Consider the following 19876-nt stretch of genomic DNA (forward strand, 5'->3'; position numbering starts at 1 on the left):
ATAATCAGTCTGATTTCAGTGTTGGCCATCTGGTGATGTCCATGTGTAGAGTCTTCTCCTGTGTTGTTGGAGGAGGGTGTTTGCTATGACCAGTGTGTTCTCTTGGCAAAACTCTGTTAGCCTTTGCCCTGCTTCATTCTGTACTCCAAGGCCAAATTTGCCTGTTACTCCAGGTATCTCTTGACTTCCTACTTTTGCATTCCAGTCCCCTATAATGAAAAGGACATCTTTTTTGGATGTTAGTTCTAGAAAGTCTTGTAGGTCTTCATAGAACTGTTCAGCTTCAGCTTCTTCAGCATTACTTGTTGGGGCATAGTCTTGGATTACTCTGATATTGAATGGTTTGCGTTGGAAACGAACAGAGATCATTCTGTCTTTTTTGAGATTGCATCCAAGTACTGTATTTGAGACTCTTTTGTTGACTATGATGGCTACTCCATTTCTTCTAAGGGATTCTTGCCCACAGTAGTAGATATAATGGTCATTTGAGTTAAATTCACCCATTCCAGTCCATTTTAGATCGCTGATTCCTAAAATCTCAATGTTCACTCTTGCCATCTCCTGTTTGACCGCTTCCAATTTGCCTTGATTCATGGACCTAACATTCCAGGTTCCTATGCAATATTGCTCTTTACAGCATCACACTTTACTTCCATCACCAGTCACTTCCACAACTGGGCGTTGCTTTTGCTTTGGCTCCGTCTCTTCACTCCTTCTGGAGTTAGTTTTCCACTTTTCTCCAGTAACATATTGGGCACCTACCGCCCTGGGGAGTTCATCTTTCAGTGTCCTATCTTTTTGTCTTTTCACACTGTTCTGGGGACTGGAGAAACAGATTCTTGGAGGGCACAAACAGAAACTTGTGCGCGCTAGAACCCAGGAGAAAGGAGCAGTGACCCCACAAGAGACTGACCCAGACTTGCCCGTGAGTGTCCAGGAGTCTCTGGCGGAGGCATGGGTCAGCAGTGGCCTGCTTCAGGCTTCACGACGCTGAGTGTAGCAGTGCATGCATGAGACCTTTTGAAGGAGGTCACTGTTATCTTCATTACCTCCACCATAGTTTGGCCTCAGGTCAAATAACATGGAGGGAATACAGCTCCCCCCTTCAATAGAAAATTGGGTTAAATATTTACTGAGCATGGCCCTACCCATCAACATGTTTCCCCCTCAGTCAGTCTCTCCCATCAGAAAGCTTCCATAAGCCTCTTATCCTTCTCCATCAGAGGACAGACAGACTGAAAACCACAATCACAGAAAACTAACTAATCTGATCACATGGGCCACAGCCTTGTCTAACTCAGTGAAACTATGAGCCATGCCGTGTAGGGCCACCCACGATGGACGGGTCATGGTGGAGAGTTCTGACAAAACGTGATCCACTGGAGAAGGGAATGGCAAACCACTTTGGTATTCTTGCCTTGAGAAGCCCATGAACAGTATGAGAACAGTATGTATGGTGTTAGAGAATGTTTTAATTTCATTGTTTTACCTGTAGCTGTCCAGTTTTCTCAGTACTGTTTATTGAAGAGACTGTCTTTTCTCTGTTGTATATTCTTGCCTCCTTTGTCATAGATTAATTGACCATAGGTGAGTGGGTTTATTTCTGGGCTTTTGATCATGTTTCATTGATCTATGTTTCTATTTTTGTACCTGTGACATACTGTGCTAATTACTATAGCTTTGTTCTATAATCTGAAGGCAGGGAGCCTGTTTCCTCCAGCTCCTCTTTTCTGTCTTAAGACTGCTTTGGCTATTCAGGGTGTTTTGTGTTTCCACACAAATTTTTCTGTTCTAGTTCTGTGAAAGATGCCATTGGTAATTTGATAGGGATTGAATTCGATCTGTAGATTGCATTGGGTAGTGTGGTCATTTCGACAATGTTGATTCTTCCAATCTAAGAACAGGGTGTATCTTTTCTTCTGCTTCTGTCTTCTTTGATTTCTTTCAAGGCTGATTATTCCTAATCCCCAAAGCGCTGGTTCTCAACTGGTTGCACATAGAATTACCTGGGGACCTTAAAACAAAATCCCACCCGCCAGGCCACTCTACCTGGGTGACCTCAGTGATGGCAATTTTAGAGCCCTGGTGGGCCAGCAACCAAACTGAAGGGCATGAAGTGATCAAGGGGTGATGACAGCTTAGTGATAGGCAGAGGCAGCTCCTTGGGGAGTGGAGGAGCAAGTAGAGAGGAGGTAGGAGGCAGGCATGGAGGATGATGAGTGGGATATACAGAAGGAAGACAGAAGTGAAAGGAGATACTTGGGTGACTGGCATCTGAGAAGCTGGAAGAGGAGTGATTTACAGGACAATTTAGAGATTATGAGGGACACGTAGCTTGGGAGCTGGGCAGAACCTGGTGGGTGTGAATGTGGCTTTGCCACTTGCAGAATGAACAAACTTGAGCTCAATCCTGCCTGTCCCATTGCTGTAAGGTGGTAAGGATGACAAGAAAGAAAATATATAAGCACTGAACATGGGACCTCCTACATGGCTAGCATCAGTAGAGAGCAGCTACTGCTGTCCTGGAAACCAGCTGACCACCGGCAATAATAGGGTCATCCACAGGGCGACAGTCACAGTGCTGTCTCAGCAGTGAAAACCAGAGCAGTGATGTTCCCATAACGATAAGAGCGATGGTACACAGGACTTTTTTGCACACAACAAAGTTTATAGATTTTTAGGTTTCTATTTTCTTCAGGAGGTAGAAAAAGCTAAGGTTATCTGTTGAGAGTGAGACAGGAGGGTACTGGTTTGAATTTGAGCCCAAGTCTCACTGAGCTGTCTTCTCTTATCTTGCAGCCCAGAATTCACTTGGAGATCATCCATTGTACGTTTTCCCTAAAGATAAGCTGGTGGAAGAGGGCTCCAATGTCACCATTTGTTACATTTCTAGGAACCATCAAGATAACATATCCTGTTATTTGGAAGATGTACAGACATATGGAAAACAACTTGATCAAAGTGTCTGGGCATTCGAGTTGAAGAACGTTTCTTTCCTTAGAAAAACTGGGACCAATTTCTATTGTAAGGGCCAAGGTGTTCCAGAGGGCGTCGTTCTTTTTGTCTCAAGTGAGTGGACCCATTCTCTGTGCCCCTCCTCTTCCCATTTCCCATGGAAGAGATCAAATCTCCTTTCCCAGAAGAAAGATTTCTACTTGTGACCTCAGTTGTCTTTCATTTCCCAAGGAGAGTCTCTGTCAGAGATATTCTGAAGCAATACTTGTCGGATTTCCTGTTGTTTTCTTGAGCTTACAGAAATTTTAGTCCTAGAAATCAAGTGATAAAAAGGAGAAAGTTCAGGTCATGACCTGGACCGCTGAGAAAATATCCTGCTTTTTGTGTGAGCCATGCTGGAATGACCACAGGATGCTGGGGCAGGGAGGAGAGAGGCTGCAGGCTGGATGGCCCTAGAGAAGCGGCCAAGGTCATGTCGGAAGACCCGGGTTTGAATCTTCTTCCTGTGGCTGGGTGCACCGTCTTGGCCAAATTTTCCCCTCTGTGAACGGGTCTAGTAATGGTTGTTGTGAGGATCACAGTAACACGGGCAGGGCTGTATGATCCATAGCCGCACACACAGGACTTGAGCAGATGAGGCCTTTACTGCTGTTAACTGGGTGGTGAAGGGGAGAGGAGGCAGTGTTGTGCTTCTCTTGTCGATCTGTGTATGATCCCCCACCTCACCCGACCTGCCGTGGCCTCCCCCCAACAGTGGGGCAGTACCTGCAACTCCTCCCTCCCTGCTTTCCCTGCCACAATCCATCTCTGCTCTCCTGGACGCTTGCTCACCCATACCCCTTGTGTGTCCTCTCAGAACAGCAGTGCCTAAGGGACTTGGAGATGCCACACGTATGCTCCTTAGAACTCTCAGCAACCCGCAGCTGCTGAAGTTAGCAGGTTCCCCAGGTCTGGCTTCCTGGCCTCCCAAACACAGCCCAGGCTCTCGAAGCCACAGCATCCAGTGCAAAACACAAGGCAACACTGACTCCATTCATTCATCACTTTGTTCCTTCTGTCTGCATGTCGCCAGACTGCCGAGTGCTTACTGGCCAGCTCTGGGGCTACCAGTGCAGACCTCATACAGTCACTCCCGCTGTCCCTGGTGACATCCCAGCAAAGCACCAGGGAAGGAAGGAGAAGGGGCCAAGATGAGGTACCTGAATGTGACTTTCTAGAGCTGCTGATCACTGGCCTCTGTTGAAGTAAACTTTTCAGTGTTCAGAGCAACTCTGGCCTCAGATCCCAAAGAGAGCTTTCCATTTCAGTTGTGTTTCAACAAAGGGCTTCTGCTCAGTATTTCATCTGCTTTTTCTTTGTATGGACAGAAGTGCTTGAAGAGCCCAAGGACTTTTCTTGCGAAACCCAGGACCTAAAGACTTTGACCTGTACTTGGGATCCCGGGAATGACACTGGCTTGATTGAACTGCCTTCCTACACTTTATTTGAATCGTAAGTGAGCTCTGGTTACATTAGTGACAGATTCTCCCTTGTTTGAGGTGCTTGTGACAACATATCAAAAATTTTCAACAAATGTTTTCGGACCACCTTGCCAGGGTCAGGAAGAAATCCTTAAGGGGTCACAAGTGTATACTTTCTATCCATGTTTTGTGAAAGGAAAATGGAGCATGAAAATAATAAGACCATCAGTTGTGAATCTTGATGTGAAATAACTCCATATGGTGATCTAGATCTACCTAATTTCTCACTCTTTAAGAGTACCCAAAGTAGTAAACTAAGGAAAGTTTTCACAACCCACAGGGGGAAGTCAGCAATTCATCCTTACATATTTAACCACATAAGTCAAGTTAACAATATTTTCATCGTCAGTATCTGCTGGTGATAGATTGATGCTGTTGTGTGGAACATAGTTTGAAAGCCACTGAATGTGTCCCCCAAGGGATTCAGGAACACACATCTGTGTTGACAAAAGTGTAAACCCTGAAATTGTTGTGTGTGTGTGTTTTTTTTAAGATTTTCCGGGAAAAAGACACTTTGTAAACACAGAAACCGGTGTGATTGGCAAGTAACTCAAGACTCACAAGAAATGTATAACTTTACACTCGTGGCTGAAAACTACTTTAGAAAAAGAAGTGTCAGTATTCTTTTTAACCTGATCCATGGAGGTGAGACTTGAGTGTAGCTCACTGTGGCCACTGGCATAGCTTTGTTTGACACACTGTGTGATCAAGTAAATGTGCTAGAGATTTCTGCCTAGTTCACATCCTAAGTGAAAGTTTTAGTTTGTAACTATTGTTCATGCCACGCTTCTCTTCATGGGTGCATGCATGGCCCATGGTCCCCATTATTTGTTTGTGTTGATAATGTAATAAATGCCAAGGAGCTTACCTCCAGTTCAAACTAGAAATCTGACAATAACTTATGTCATCTCCCATCCCACAGCGCCCTGTCCCACTCCTTCCACTAAGGAAATGACAGATTTGTCTTGTGTGTGCTTGTGGATATATGCTCATTTCTTGTGAAATCCTGTTTTTATTTTGCTTTAATGCATATCAGAGGCATCAAGCTAAATGTAATAATCCTAGTAATTGTTTTTATATAATATTAAATTGCTAACACTCATATTATTCAGTGGTGTTGTAGTCCATTTATTTTCACTGTTATAAAGTATTTCATTGTGTAAATATACAGTATTTTATTCATGCATCTCCTTTGATGGGTTTTCAGATTGTCTCAAGGTTTATGCTCTTGGATACAGTGTTAATAAGAACATTTTGATATATATATCCAGTAAACACCTATAATTGTTTTGTTTTGTTTTGTTTGAGTGTATACCTATAGCTAAGAGTAGAATTGGTGAGGACTCAAAAAATGTAAATGTTCAACTTACAAGATAATGCCAAATTCATTTCCAAAGTGGTCGTAGCAGTGTATTCTCTCCAAATTGGTACTGCCACCCTTTTCATTTTTGTCAGTTGAATGAATGAATGGAAAGTGGTATTTTGTGATGGTTTTGATCTGCACATCTCTGAAGCTGGATATCTCTATGTTTTGATTACTCCTCCTCTTTTATGAAATGCAGAATCTTTAATCATGCTGTTCATTTTTTCTGGAATGCTTGTCCTTCTTTTACCTTCTTAATTCTACACATCATTCAGATTTCAATTTAATTATCACTCAGTCAGTCAACTAATTACAGGGTGATGCCAATCCAGCAGGCACTTCAGATCCATCTGTGAACAGAATTGAGTAATTGCCCCTGATGAGTATATGTGCTAGTGTGTGCTAGGGGAGAGGGTGGAGACGGGGGTGTGGAGACATGCAGTAAATATATAAACAAGTTAATAGCATAACTCCAAGCGTCGCTAAGTCCTGTGAAGAAGATAGAATTGAGGTAGGAGGGTAGAGAATGCCCGGGTGAGGCTTCAGTTGGGATGAGGGCACTGAAGGGTGAAAAGGCAGAAAACCTCTAGAGCATATGGAGCAAAAGGAATGGATTAGAAAAGGTCTTGGGATGGGAACATGCTCTGGGTTTTCAGGGACAGAAAGGATGTCCTGTGTCTCTCCTGTGAGAGACAGGAGATTGGAGTGGTGGGCAATGGCCAGGTCACACAGCAGCTCTAGAAGGGGGTAAGATGGAAGGTGTTTTTATTTCAGATATTCAATTGATATTTTTCAGTTCTAAAATTTCCATTTAATTCTTTTTAAAAAAACTAGTTTTTTCTCCACTGAGAAGTGTTTTCCTTCTATTCATTTCAGGTGCATTTACTTTTACCTCATGGATCTGTTTTAAAGTCTTTAATCATGTAGCTTCAGGGGAGTCATCTTAATGCATGAGTCATCTCAAGGTTGATATCTGTTGATTGACTTTTCCCTTTGAAATTGGTGGCATTTTCTGTTTTTTGGTTTTGTTTTGTATGTCAAATGATTTTGGATTGTATTCTTGCCATTGTTAAAGTTACTTTGGTTAGGCTCTGGATTCTGTCATATTCTCTTTGATGGGCCACTTCTCCAAGTTTCGACTCCCCTCTATGTTCTTCTCTGCTTTTGTTTAATTTTAAGAGTCCTCAGTTTCTTTTTATATTTTTTCAGAGTTTCTAATATAATCAGTGAGAGAGAAAGGCTGTAGTTGGCATACTCCATCTTAGCTGCAAGTCTGGTTTTATTTGTCATTTTTCTCAAAAATAAGCAAAAATGCTTATTGGGTAAATCATTGAAAAAATGAAGTGCCTATTTACCAAAGTCTTTTTGGATCTATGCTTGAGTTTTTTTACTTTTTAATTTATTTTGACAGTTCATCCAACGGCTCCCTATAACTTATTCCCTAAAAATGTCAGTGCTGCAAATGCCACTATGACCTGGAAGATATACTCCGTAGGAAACAATTCTGCACTTTTGTGTCAGCTTCAACTCCTTGGTGAAGGAAAAGTGATACAAGTAAGAGCTTAACTTTCTATTTTTAAAAATTTGTTTATGTCTGAACAGAGATTAGTGAATATAAAATCTCTTGAAATTTTTACTTCTGTGTGGGTTCAAATGGGAGGGATCATCTGTTTATAAGGTCCAGGAATATTACTCAACCACCAAAAGGAATGAAAGTGGGTCATTTGTAGATACATGGATGAACCAGTCTGTCATACAGAGTGAAGTGAGTCAGAAATCGGAAAACAATTATCATATATCATATCATATTATCATATCATATTAATGCATATTATGGAATCTAGAAAATGGTGCAGATGAACCTATTTCCAAGGCAGAAATAGAGATGCAGACATAGAGAATGGACATGTGAACATGCGGGTGAGGGGAAGGAGGAGTGGAATGATTTGGGAGATTGGGATTGACGTATATACTCTACCATGTATTAGGTTGGTGCAAAAGTAATCATGGTTTTGCATTGTTGAACTTTACTGTTGTATATTAGAATACATTCTTAAATGTGGTTATGATATGCATCATTTTAATATGCACTTCTCACTTTATGTTTTTTGCTAATGACTTATGACTTGCTATTTATTTTATATTTATTTTAGACTAGGGAAATGATGTTAGACAAAAAGCAAATTCAAGCAATTTTCTTATTAGAGTTCAAAATGGGCCATAAATCAGCAGAGGCAACTCACAACATCAACAACACATTTGGCCCAGAAACTGCTAACGAATGTGTAGTGCAGTGGTGGTTCAAGAAGTTTTGCAAAGGAGATAAGAGCCTTGAAGATGAGGAGTGCAGTGACTGGCCATCGGAAATTGACAATGACCAATTGATATGACCAATTTTACAACTACATGAGAAGCTGCCAAAGAGCTCAGTGTTGACCATTCTATGGTAATTCAACATTTGAAGCAAATTGGAAAAGTTAAAAATCTCCGTAAGTGGGTGCCTCATGAACTGACCAGAAATCACAAAAATCATCATTTGAAAGTGTCATCATTTCTTATTCTATGCAAAAACAATGAGCCATTTCTCGACCAGATTTTGATGTGTGATGAAAAATGGATTTTATATGGCAACTGGTGATGACCAGCTCAGTGGTTGGACCTAGAAGAAGCTCCAAAACACTTCCCAAAGCCAAACTTGCACCAAAAAAGGTCATGGTCACCGTTTGATGGTCTGCTGCCTGTCTGATCCACTACAGATTTCTGAATCCTGGCGAAACCATTACATCTGAGAAGTATGCTCAGCAAATCAATGAGATGCACTAAAAACTGCAATTCCTGGCATTGGTCAACAGAACAGTCCCAGTTCTTCTGTATGACAATGGCTGAATGCACATTGTACAACCGATGCTTCAAAAGTTGAATGAATTGGGCTGTGAAGCCTTGCCTCATCCACCGTGTTCACCTGACCTTTCCCCAACCACCTACCACTTCTTCAAGCATCTCAACGATTTTTTGCAGGGAAAACGCTTCCACAACCAGCAGGAGGCAGAAAATGCTTTCCAAGAGTTCGACAAATCCCAAAGCACAGATTTTTATGCTACAAGAATAAACCAACTTATTTCTTATTGGCAAAAATGTGTGGATTATAATGGTTCCAATTTTGCTTAATAAATAAGTGTTTGAGCCTAGTTATAATGATTTAAAATTCATGGTCCGAAACCACAATTACTTCTTCACCAACCTATATAAAATGACTAGTGAGAAGCTGCTATATAGCACAGGAAACTCATCTTGGTGCTCTGTGATAACCAAGAAGGATGGGATGATATGAGGTGGGAGGGAGGTCCAAGAGGGAGGGGATATATGTGTGTGTGTGTATATATATAGATAGATAGATGATTCATTTCATTATACAGCAGAAACTAACACAATATTGTAAAGCAATTCTATTCCAATTAAAAAAAAAAGGTCCAGGAAATTAATCATAAACTTTTAGAATTTAGAGATGTTTTTCCTCAAAGAACTAGTTGTACTCCAGGTCTAGATGTTCCGTGTGTGATTTGGCTTTACAATAAAGTGTGCTCACCAGTACTTCTGTCTTCTTCTTCCTCCCCACCTCATCTTTTTTTTTTTTTAATCAAGCAACACAATATCTCTGTCAGGGTGAATGGTGAGTACCTCTTAAGTGAACTGAAGCCGGACACAGAATACGTGGCCCGTGTACGCTGTGCTTATGCCGACCACTTCTGGAAATGGAGTGAATTTATTAGCCAGAAATTCACCACGGCTGAAGCTGGTACGTTTGGCTCCCTGACATCCCAAGAATCTAAGTGGACTGACAGGAGATGGGTGGGCTTCCCTGAGAACTTCTGCTTGTACCAAAAACTCAGGGGAAGGTATTACAGCAGAGGCTGAGTACCATCTTTAAAAAAAAAAAAAAATGTGAATTTAATGCCTAATGAGTTGTGGGTGGGAAGACATCTACCTCAGACATTTACTTGCCATCCAAGTTATTGCTACTGAACATTTTCTCTGGGATTTTTAGTTTTCCAAAATGGTTTCTAAGCTCCTGGTATTGCTGGATTCCTGTTGGAACTGGGGCTCTGTAAATAAGTATGAACTTTTCATTCAGGCCTAGGGACAAACAGTAGCATTTGTGCTGAGGAAAGCACTGATCTCATAGAAAACAGCCTCGGGCTGCGTTTGGAAAGGTAGTATCTGGAAACTTAATCATCATTGTTAAGTCGTTCGTTCCAGCGACAGCAAACTGGGAGCCTTCTCATGATGCTCTCAGAGGTTGTTTCCTCAATAATGACTGAACAGAGAGTTGTCCTCCCAAATAACTACGTTTTAGACCACAAGTATTGCTCAGGAGACGAGATGGTCCAGCCCTGCATTCATCTCCTTCCACTCCCACATAATAGTCATACCATTGCCCGGTTAACACATGAGGCAGCCTGGGCCCTAGACGGGGGAGACGCATCTAGTTTGCAGTTAATGAGCAGCAGAGACCTAACAACAGTAACCAGAGCACAGAGTGTTTAGTGTGTGCCAGACGCAGCTCCAAGGGTTCCCAGTGTTGTCCTCAAGTCCTCCCACCACCGTGCGGCAGGTCCTGTTAGTCTCCTCGCTCAGTGGATGAGGCCCCGGAGGCACAGGGAGGATGAGGGGTTTCACAGGCCCCGCCAGCAAGGGACTGAGTCAGGACTGCAGCTCACACCCAGGCCAGTTGACTCCAGAGCTTCCCGCTCACCCAGACTGCAGTCTGCCTGGTGTGTCTCTCGGGGGTGTTATTACAGCCTGGAGAGCTTGTGGATTCAAATCTGGGCTATTTTGCTGCCTAAGGAAGGATTATATAAATTTATTTGATTCCATCTTGTTATTCGTGTCTGTAGGCTGTGGAGTTTTTCTTCTGTTTCAGCCTGGAAGGGACATTTTAAAGCACTCTGACTGAGGGGGTAGTGAGGGCAGTGCACCAAAATCCACACCTGGGCTCCAGAGGTGCTCAGTAGTCTCTTCCCCTCGTCAGCCCCTCCAAGAGTCCAGTCATTTTTTCTCTAGTCGTATAGACCCCCCAAAAATCCCTGGGGCAGAGAGCCCCATTCCTGATGGTAATGTGGTGTATTCCTCAATTGTGGGCTTCTCTGGTGGCTCAGTGGGTAAAGAATCCTCCTGCAGTGCAGGAAACACAGGAGATGTGAGTTCAGTCCCCAAGTCAGGAAGATCCTCTGGAGAAGGACATGGCAACCCACTCCAGTATTCTTGCCTGAAGAATCCCATGGACAGTGGAGCCTGGTGGGCTATAGTCCATAGGGTCGCAAAGAGTTGGACACAACTGAAGCAACTGAGCAAAGAAGATTGCTTTATCCTAGTACTTGATACTTTAATATTGCTTTGCTTTGTGATTATTTTTTGCAAGTGTATTCCAAAGTTGTACCTAAAACTTAGTGGAAAGAAAAAAACTTAGTATTTTTTTAGCATTTTTGGTAACTAGTTTATTTTAGATTATAATATCATAAGTCTGAAAATGCTTAAAATAAGTTGAATCTACTGATGGTGAACCTATCTATACTTTTTCAACTCTGATAACACTTTGCTCAATGCTGGCAGAGTCAGTGTTTATATGTATTAGAATCCTACTTAAGCAGAATCACGGTGAGCAGAGATAAATGACCCCATGGGGAGATACTGTAGTGACATGAATATGGAGCACCATCAGCTATGCTGCTGTTCTCTTTCCATGCAGGTGGTTACGTACAAACCAGCAGTGGAAGATTCTGCACTGAGCTTGAGGTCTCGTATGGTGCCTGAGTTTTTCAATACGTTTTTGACTTAATATTGGCTTCTCTAATGGCTTGTTTAGCAAATTGAAATCTGCCTCTTAATAGATTTTAAAAATATATGATCACCTTTATGTTGTGCTAGAAAGTGTTAGCAACTACAGGGGGAAAAAAGGGGGGTCTCTTAAATTTCAGAGATTTCCCTGATGGCTCCTGTAATACAGAAGACCTGGATTCAATCTTTGGGTCAGGAAGATCCTCTGGAGAAGGGAATGGCAACCCACTCCAGTATTCTTGCCTGGGGAATCCCATGGACAGATGAGCCTGGCGGGCTACCATCCATGGGGTTGCAAAGATTTTAAAAATACACAGTCACCTTCATGTTGAATAGGAAGTGTTAGCAACTATATGAAAAAAATTTTTCATTTTTTTTTTAAATTTCAGTTGTTGGGGACCGTAAACTATATTTTCATAAAGCAGAGAATTAAAATTTTATGTTATGTTGTGAAACAGTTTCTTCTTGTACAGAGATATGTTGAATCCAGTCATAAATCACTGGTCTACAGTTTAGTGGAAAGAATGACAAGAAGGCAAGGTCTTCTAGAACAGAGTGGGGAGGGGCGTGCAGGGAGAGGTTTGCAGCCAGTGCCCCGAGGGCCCACGCACAGGGAGCTGCCCCAGGCTCAGGCCAGGAACTGGAGAACGGGTGTGCATGGGGAAGAGGGGGACAAGGAAGGGGTCCCAGGCTCTGACCACAGCCAGGGGCCAGCCAGCGTGCAGTCAGGAGAACTGGGCTCCGCTTGAGGGTGTCCCAACTTCAGCCTCCACCAGAGGGGCAAGGAAGTAGCAATGGTTTGCTGCACCTAGAAATTCCAGAAATGGGAAATTTGCCTAACTAATCTCCTAGCATTGGACAGACGCAGGATTCTTGCCTAAGTAACCCCCTAGCATTGGACTGACGCAGGGTTCCAAAATTCCTTGGTGGCTTCTAGAAGCTCTGAGGCTTGAGTTTCACAAAGGCCCCCGTGTCACATCCCGTTCTGATGTAGCAGCCCTTTTGTAAAGCACCTACTGTGTGTCTGCCCCTTGTGAAGAGTGAACAGTGTGGCCACGGCCAAGTGGGTAGACATCACAGAGAGTGAAAAACCGAGATGCAGGCCTCAGGTCAGACTGGCCGCGGTCGCTTTGCTGACCGAACTAGAGGAAGGTTGCAAGTATTGCTCTATGTCCATGTTGTGACCCAGGAGCTTTCCTTTGGTTAATTTCAGCTCCATCCGAGGCGCCCGATGTCTGGAGAAATGTGACGTTTGTGTCAGGACTTCCTACGGTGACCTTGTTCTGGAAGGTAAGAGGCCAGAGGTTTAGAAAGACATTTTGCTTGTCATTTACTTTTCACCGAAACTAGATACTGATGTACTCTTTCGATTGGGAGAGCTCTTCCCAGGAATCCACTAGAATTTCTGACCTGGTCTGGGAATCCCTGCTCCACATCCATACCCCTAACACTGGACCAGTGCCTCCTTCCTCGGCAGCCTCTTGCCTTGCCCAGGTGGCTGATTCTGATGGTTAGAACTGCATCTCCTAAATTCCCCGCAGTCCTGCCCCTAACATCTGCAGGGCCCAGGACATGAGGAGAAGTGGAGAAATATATACCATACTTTAAAGTTATGAATATTTATATTTGAAAGTTATAAGTCAAGCTAAAAGATTGTAACAGAAAATCAGTCTAGTCCTTCTATGTTGACTAACATGCCTTCATGACAACGTGGAAGGCCTGGCTTGTGTTGAGATGGTGGTGGTGGTGATTTAGTTGCAAAGTCATGGCCGACTCTTTTTGACCCCGTGGACTGCAGTTCACCAGGCTCCTCTGTCCATGGGATTTCCCATGCAAGAAGACTGGCTGTGCTGTATTGTGCTGAGTCACTCATTCGTGTTTGACTTTGTGACCCCATGGCCTGTAGCCCACCAGGCTCCTCTGTCCTTGGGGATTCTCCAGGCAAGAATACTGGAGTGGGTTGCCATGCGCTCCTCCAGGGACTCTTCCCAACCCAGGGATCAAACCCAGGTCTCCCACATTGCAGGCGGATTCTTCACCATCTGAGTCATCAGGGAAGGCCCACTCAGAGCTCTTGAATTCCTCAGTGTTTAGTGCTAAAGCATGGCCATGCTGGGGGAGCTGGCCCCCAGCCAGAGCCCACCCCACTTTTCTTCCCACCTCTACTCTGGTCCTCCCCACCAGGGGGCTCATGCACACACATGTGGATGCGCCAGTCTGTACGGGCAGGTTCTGTCCACATCCCAAGTCAACAGCTGCCCCAGCCTGATCTCAGGTCTGGGGGTGCACACATCAGGGGGCACCATCTGGCTGGGGGTTCAGGCCTTGGGAGTGGGCTTAGGGTTGTGTGGACAGAGAATTCTCTGCAACCTGGAGGATCATCTAAAAGAGGGACCGTGGGCCCTGGGTCTGGGGAAGCACAGCTTCGGGGCAAGGGGTTGACACAGCTGGTGGAGGGAGGCATTCCAGGAGCCCAGCCCCCTCCTGTGTGGGGTTACTCCTGTCTTCCCTGCTCTGTACTCACTGTGGTGGTGGTGGTTTAGTTGCTAAGTTGTGTCTGACTCTTGCAACCCCATGGACTGCAGCCCGCCAGGCTCCTTTGTTCATGGGATCTCCTAGGAAAGAGTAGTGAAGTGGGAAGCTATTTCCTCCTCCGGGGGATCTTTCCAACCCAGGGATCAAACCTGCATCTCCTGAATAGCAGGCGGAATCTTTACCGACTGAGTCTGTACTCACCAAGCGTGTTTTAATCCAGGTTAAATAACCCCCTTCCTCTTGATTCTTTAATTGGTCACCCTTTGGACATGATATACTCTTAAGCTCACCCCCAAATGATCCTATTCTCTACTCAATTTTAGTTAAAATATCTGATTTCAAGTGTGGTTTATTTAGAAGGTTATTTTCTCTCTTAAACTGTTTTAATTTGCTGTGTGTGTGTATAAAGCAATCAAAGGAGAGAAAAAATGAGAAAGTAATCAAGCAAACTCTTATTCAGAGGGAAGCCCATGTTGAAATGATTGTCAATATTTTTTTCAGCCTCTATCAAAAGTACATACCAACGGGAAGATCCTGTTCTATAATGTAGTTGTAGAAAATCTTGATGAGCCATCCAGTTTAGAGGTGCTCTCTGTCCCTGCTCCGGCCAACAGCACAAAAGTAACACTCAATCAGAGTTCTTACCAGATCCATGTCATGGCTCACAACAGTGTGGGCCCTTCTCCAGCTTCCACAGTTGCCATTTCTGGACTTCTTGGAAATGGTGAGTTTCTTTGGTTTTGTTTTCCTTCTCCAGGAAAATGTTGATGGTGTTATTTAGTAGATATGGATAAATTAGAAAGAGCAGTTTGGAGAGACAAAAGATGTAGCTGCCAAACACTGTCATTTTCTTTGGGTCCAGGCATGTTGGCGGGTTCCTGGGAGAGTCCTCCTCGGTGTGGGAAGATTTCAGCTATGGCTCAGGACATTTCCCTTCCAGGGATTTTTCCACTGATTTGGGAAGTTATCTCAAATTTTATTCAAATAAATGCAACACAAACAAACAGTCCTAACAGAGTTAGAGTTGGTATGAACATGGTTTGTGGCTTATGAAATATGAGTTGCATTTCTTATATGGCAAAATATTTTGTCAGTCTTGGCCACAAGGAGAACTAGCATCATCTTTCAAAAAGGGCTTTGCCAAAGCTGTGGAATAAATGATGATAACTGTCTAAACACTTAGCCTGTGAAAGTCCAAACAAGGTGGAAATGATCTTACATGTACAATCAATAATGGTGTTACTTTCCTTCCTGGGAGAGCTGTGAAAGGAGGTTGGTTGCACTAACCCCGCCCCCAGTGGTACATACTCTGAGACACTGCACACTTGGATAGCACCCCACAGACATCCTAAATTCATTTGTGAACCTTGCAATAATGTCACCCTTCAGTTACTGCTATAAAAATTGTCAGACCCTGCTTGTGGGGTAATGTCGGGTCGCTTTATACCTGTTATTCAAATTAGGCTTACATGTAGGTTAAATGGGCTAGATTGGAGGGTGTTATTATTTTGTCTTACTTACAGACAAAATAAGTGTGTCAAGTAAGAAAAAGAAATTGGGATTGTGCCACAGAAGAAAAACTAAGGAGTTACTTGACATAATCTTTGCTTTTGAAGAACTGTATCAGAGAAGGAAGTGGATGGTTGTATTCTGTCTTTATTAGGACCAGAACAGGAAAGGTGGGCATTTCACTCACTCCTAGGGGAGCTGATAGATAAAAGAAACACTACCTCCAGTGAGGCTGAGCTCAAACAACTCTGCTAAACACTATTATCTGTTTTGGGGTCATCCCATCTGTGGGTTCCTACCCTATCTTCCTTCCTCATCCCCTGCCTTCAGAACCCACTCCATCCCCTGTGAGGCTCTATCTAGCCTTCTGATATGGTTCCCATTCTTATGTCTCTAGAGTGGATGAAGGCACTGATGTGCTATGAGACAGACCAAGGAGATTCAGCCAATTTATGCTAAAGTGTGAATGACTGAAAAGAAAAGATTCCCTTTTTCTTTGCCTTTCCCTTCACTTCTTCAGACATATTTGCAAGGTTAGAGAAGCAGCTTGGTGGGAGTTATGCTTTAAGTTTGGGGTGAAATTATAGTCAGTGTGAATAAGTGGAAAATGTCAGCTTCAACATGAAAGAGATTTGTGTCTCTGATGAAGAAAGACAGAGAAGCTGTGTGGGTAGGATAGACACAGGCCTTCGTGGGGAACCCCTGACCTTATACCTGGGGCTGCACATTTGTTTGGGTGCTCCCAGCTGGATGATAATTTGGTACCCTGGAAAATTTAATAGCACCCATCAACATTCAGCTGTAATTAGAATTGCCAGACAAAAGAAAAGATGCCTCATCAAATATGAATTGCAGAGAAACAAGAAGTACATTTGGAGTATTAAGTCCATCCCATGTCATATTTGCTTGTACCACACTGGTTGCCTCTCTGAACAGCTGCTTGCAGGCCCAGTCCTTGATCAGAGTCTGCTTTCACTCAAGTGACCACCTGGGTCCACTGCCTTCTGAACAGTGGGAGGCTGTGGAATCAGCCTTGGAAACAGAAGTTCTCATCCCTCCAGATCTAGACTGACCTGCTTGAAATCAGCAGAGCTGTAGTCCATTGAGACCATCACCTTTTGTCCAATTGTCAGATGTTAGGAAGACTACCCTGCATAAAATACATTGAGGCAGCATCCTAGGTCATAAGTACTGTCACACCCTTCCATAATCTGACTGAGGACATATGTGAATCGTTTTTTCCTTTTTTTTGCTGCAATCACCTCAGTTTCTACCCCTAACATCTTGGAGACAGGAGTTCATTCCAGGTCAGCCAGCATTGTGTGGGGGAATAAGCTGATTTATTCAACAGATAATTTTTGAAAGTGGATCAAGTACCAGACACAGTTCTAGGTCAAAGGTCAACTACTTTTTCAGTAAAAAGGCAGAGCATAAATATTTTAGACATTAATGTAGGCACGGCAATCATCATTTTCCGATCTGTATTCTTTATCCTTTGTTTTTAACAACACTTTAAAAATCTTAGACCTGTTCTTAGTAAAAACAAGCTTTCAAGGCTGGATTTGTTCCACCAGCAGCCCTGCCTGCTGATCCCTGTTATAGGAGCTGATGTTTCTTTGGGTCTCTCAGGACAAGGGACATTTGAGGGGCGGGTGTGACTATTTATTGGGAATGAGAGGTAGGAAAAACTTGATGAAAACATCCCTCCTGCCCTTATCCTAACCCTGTAGCAATTACAGAGGGAAAGCTTGGACCTGCTAGATACACAGCACGTTCACGCTTATTTTCTTCTTTAGATACTTTTGCAGAATGTCTGATTAATTAAATCTGAAGCATTGCCCTCTTTATAAGGTACAGAAAATGTTGAAGAAGGAAGAATTAATGGTACAGAGGATGGATTTCTTGTGTCTTGGAAACCCCAATCCAGAAATGCCACAGGTTTCGTTGTGGAGTGGTGTGACGGTCCCCAGAACCTGCCCTGTGTTCTCCGGTGGAAAAACCTAGGCCCCACTACCACAGGCACAGTCATTAGCTCGGGTAAGAAGAACCTTCTGATTTACCACCTCACTCCATCCACCTAGTACAACTAGGATTTCGGGACCATCTCAGATACTCTGTGCTCACTGATAACTCCAAATCCCGCGTGGGTCTTGGAGTTCAAGTTTTGCAGTGACGTGGCCTGAATTTTGACCTTTATATTTACTTTTACAGAGCCATCCAGATGTAAGGCTGGATAGATGTTCATAATAAGGTTCATGAATTTGTTTTAAGCCAGCAGTCTCAAATGAATAACAAAGGAAGTTTGTAACAATCGTCCTGAGAGCTTTTACAAAAGCAAAGATGTGGATTTGGAAGACATAGGAGTAGAGTTGATGGGAGTCGATTATCAACTCCTTCAGTTTCAATGCAACTTGTAGAGCTTAGTTTCTTTACCCGCCACGCTGGATTTGTCTTTTCCAGGTTGCAAGTGTAGCAGTTTAAGGAGCCCAGGGTTAGTGGCTTGAGCAGTGGGTTAGTGGCACCATCTGCTGGGCACAAGGTTAGAGCTGTGGGAATTGTCGGTCCAGAGAGTGATTGATAGAGAAGGAAACAGCAACCCACTTGAGTGTTTTTGCCTGGGAAATCCCACAGACTGCGGACAGAGGAGCCTGATGGGCTACAGTTCATGGGGTTGCAAAAGTTGGACTAGCGACTTAACTATGACTTAGCGACTAGACCACCACCACCCCACCACTTGAGGGTGACTGATGAGGCCCAGTGGGGTCATTCGGATGGCTGGCGGGAATGAGGAGGAGTCTTCCCTTGTCTTGAACAGTGTCAGAGGTGTAGGGTGAGGGGAAAGTGAGTTACTGGAAGCATATCTTCCAGGCGCGTGCCTCTCATGGACGGAGAAAGGGCGAGTCGTTGGCGGGAGATTTAGTCACAAGAGAGTTTTACATGGTTTTCTGGTTCTGGTTGAATTCTGCACCCAGTTTTGTGCACATGGATAAGGGTATTTTGACAGCTCTTAATCCAGAGGATGATGTAGAAAACAGTCCCCCTTTGTCAGAAATGCTGGAGGATTTCAAGGCTCAGGGGAAGGAGGGAAGATGGTAGAGATGAAGGGCAGAAACTCCGAGGAGAATTTTTTAAGGGGACCCAAATTCACTTTTCATTCCTTTTCAGAAGTAAAGAGAATGTCATCCTGTGTTATTGACAATCTGTTGACTTTTCTTCTCTAGGTGCTTTTAGACCAGGGGTTCGCTACAACTTCAGAATTTATGAAATTTCTACAAAAAGGATGGCCCATTTATTAGAGAAAAAAGCTGGCTATTTGGAGGAACTGGGTAAGTTTAAAGCATTTACTGTGTCCATGGGTAGACTTGTTCAGGACAATTCAGAGACTCTTTGCTTCAGCTTTAGGAAAATTACAGCACCTTTCCTAATTTTCAGTGTGCTATTAATTCTGACCATTGGGGTTTTTTAAAACATTATTTTTTAATCGTAAACATAAAACATTTTCATTAAAGACAATTCATGAAATGTTATGCAAAAGAAGACAAAACTCTTGCTGATTTTACCACCCAAGGGCACATATCCAGAGTTAATGTTTTGTGTGTGTCCTTTCTCAGTACAGGCATATACTTTTATATAAAAATCAGGTCTTACTCTATGAAGTTTTGTAAAGTCCTTTTTGACTCATGTCACTAAGTAATATTTAACTTATCACTGCAAAGTGCCTCATGGTTTGCATATGGCAAATCACCCATCTTTGGACTTTTAGGATGATTAAATTTTTTTTCAATTAAAAATTATAAAATTCACTCTCAGTTATCTTGCAGTTTCTAATATTCAATCTCTCTGTTTTTCTTGGCCATATCCCCTTATGCCTTATCTGACTCACCATCATTTTAGCTGAATCTTTGTCTGTCGCTCTGATACTGGTTTTTAAATAAAATCCTCGAGGTAGAATACTCAAACCTGAAGGTTTGAACTTCTTAAATACAGTTTTACAATTTTTAAGATTTTTGGAAGATATGCTGTGAAATTGCTGCCCCTCTCAGACATTGTACTTTGATTCCACCAGCAACGTGGGCAAGTTTTGATCCTCTCATGTGGTTGCTTATTCAGCTTCTTGGCATCCAGAGTCTCACCCCCACTGGGAGCTGGGCGGCTGGGT

General features: G+C 43.2%; 1 protein-coding gene across 8 annotated transcripts in view; it reads left to right on the plus strand.

Moving 5' to 3' along the window:
• OSMR (oncostatin M receptor) overlaps nucleotides 1–19876 on the plus strand; it is an 89496-nt gene that overhangs the window by 34337 nt on the left and 35283 nt on the right. For 5 of the 8 annotated variants that reach the window (XM_081519307.1, XM_081519299.1, XM_081519304.1 and 2 more), the window contains 9 exons: nucleotides 2800–3069; nucleotides 4323–4446; nucleotides 4969–5120; nucleotides 7250–7392; nucleotides 9481–9634; nucleotides 12887–12963; nucleotides 14710–14932; nucleotides 17569–17754; nucleotides 18939–19043. In XM_081519307.1, the coding sequence (XP_081375433.1) occupies nucleotides 2800–3069; nucleotides 4323–4446; nucleotides 4969–5120; nucleotides 7250–7392; nucleotides 9481–9634; nucleotides 12887–12963; nucleotides 14710–14932; nucleotides 17569–17754; nucleotides 18939–19043 (1434 nt within the window). The remainder of the gene's footprint in view (nucleotides 1–2799; nucleotides 3070–4322; nucleotides 4447–4968; nucleotides 5121–7249; nucleotides 7393–9480; nucleotides 9635–12886; nucleotides 12964–14709; nucleotides 14933–17568; nucleotides 17755–18938; nucleotides 19044–19876) is intronic. The other 3 variants (XM_081519302.1, XM_081519306.1, XM_081519303.1) reach the window with 1 other exon arrangement.

This window comes from Giraffa tippelskirchi, chromosome 8, assembly GCF_054371585.1.
Source record: "Giraffa tippelskirchi isolate mGirTip1 chromosome 8, T2T-mGirTip1v1.2.pri, whole genome shotgun sequence".
Classification (NCBI taxonomy): Eukaryota; Metazoa; Chordata; class Mammalia; order Artiodactyla; family Giraffidae; genus Giraffa; species Giraffa tippelskirchi.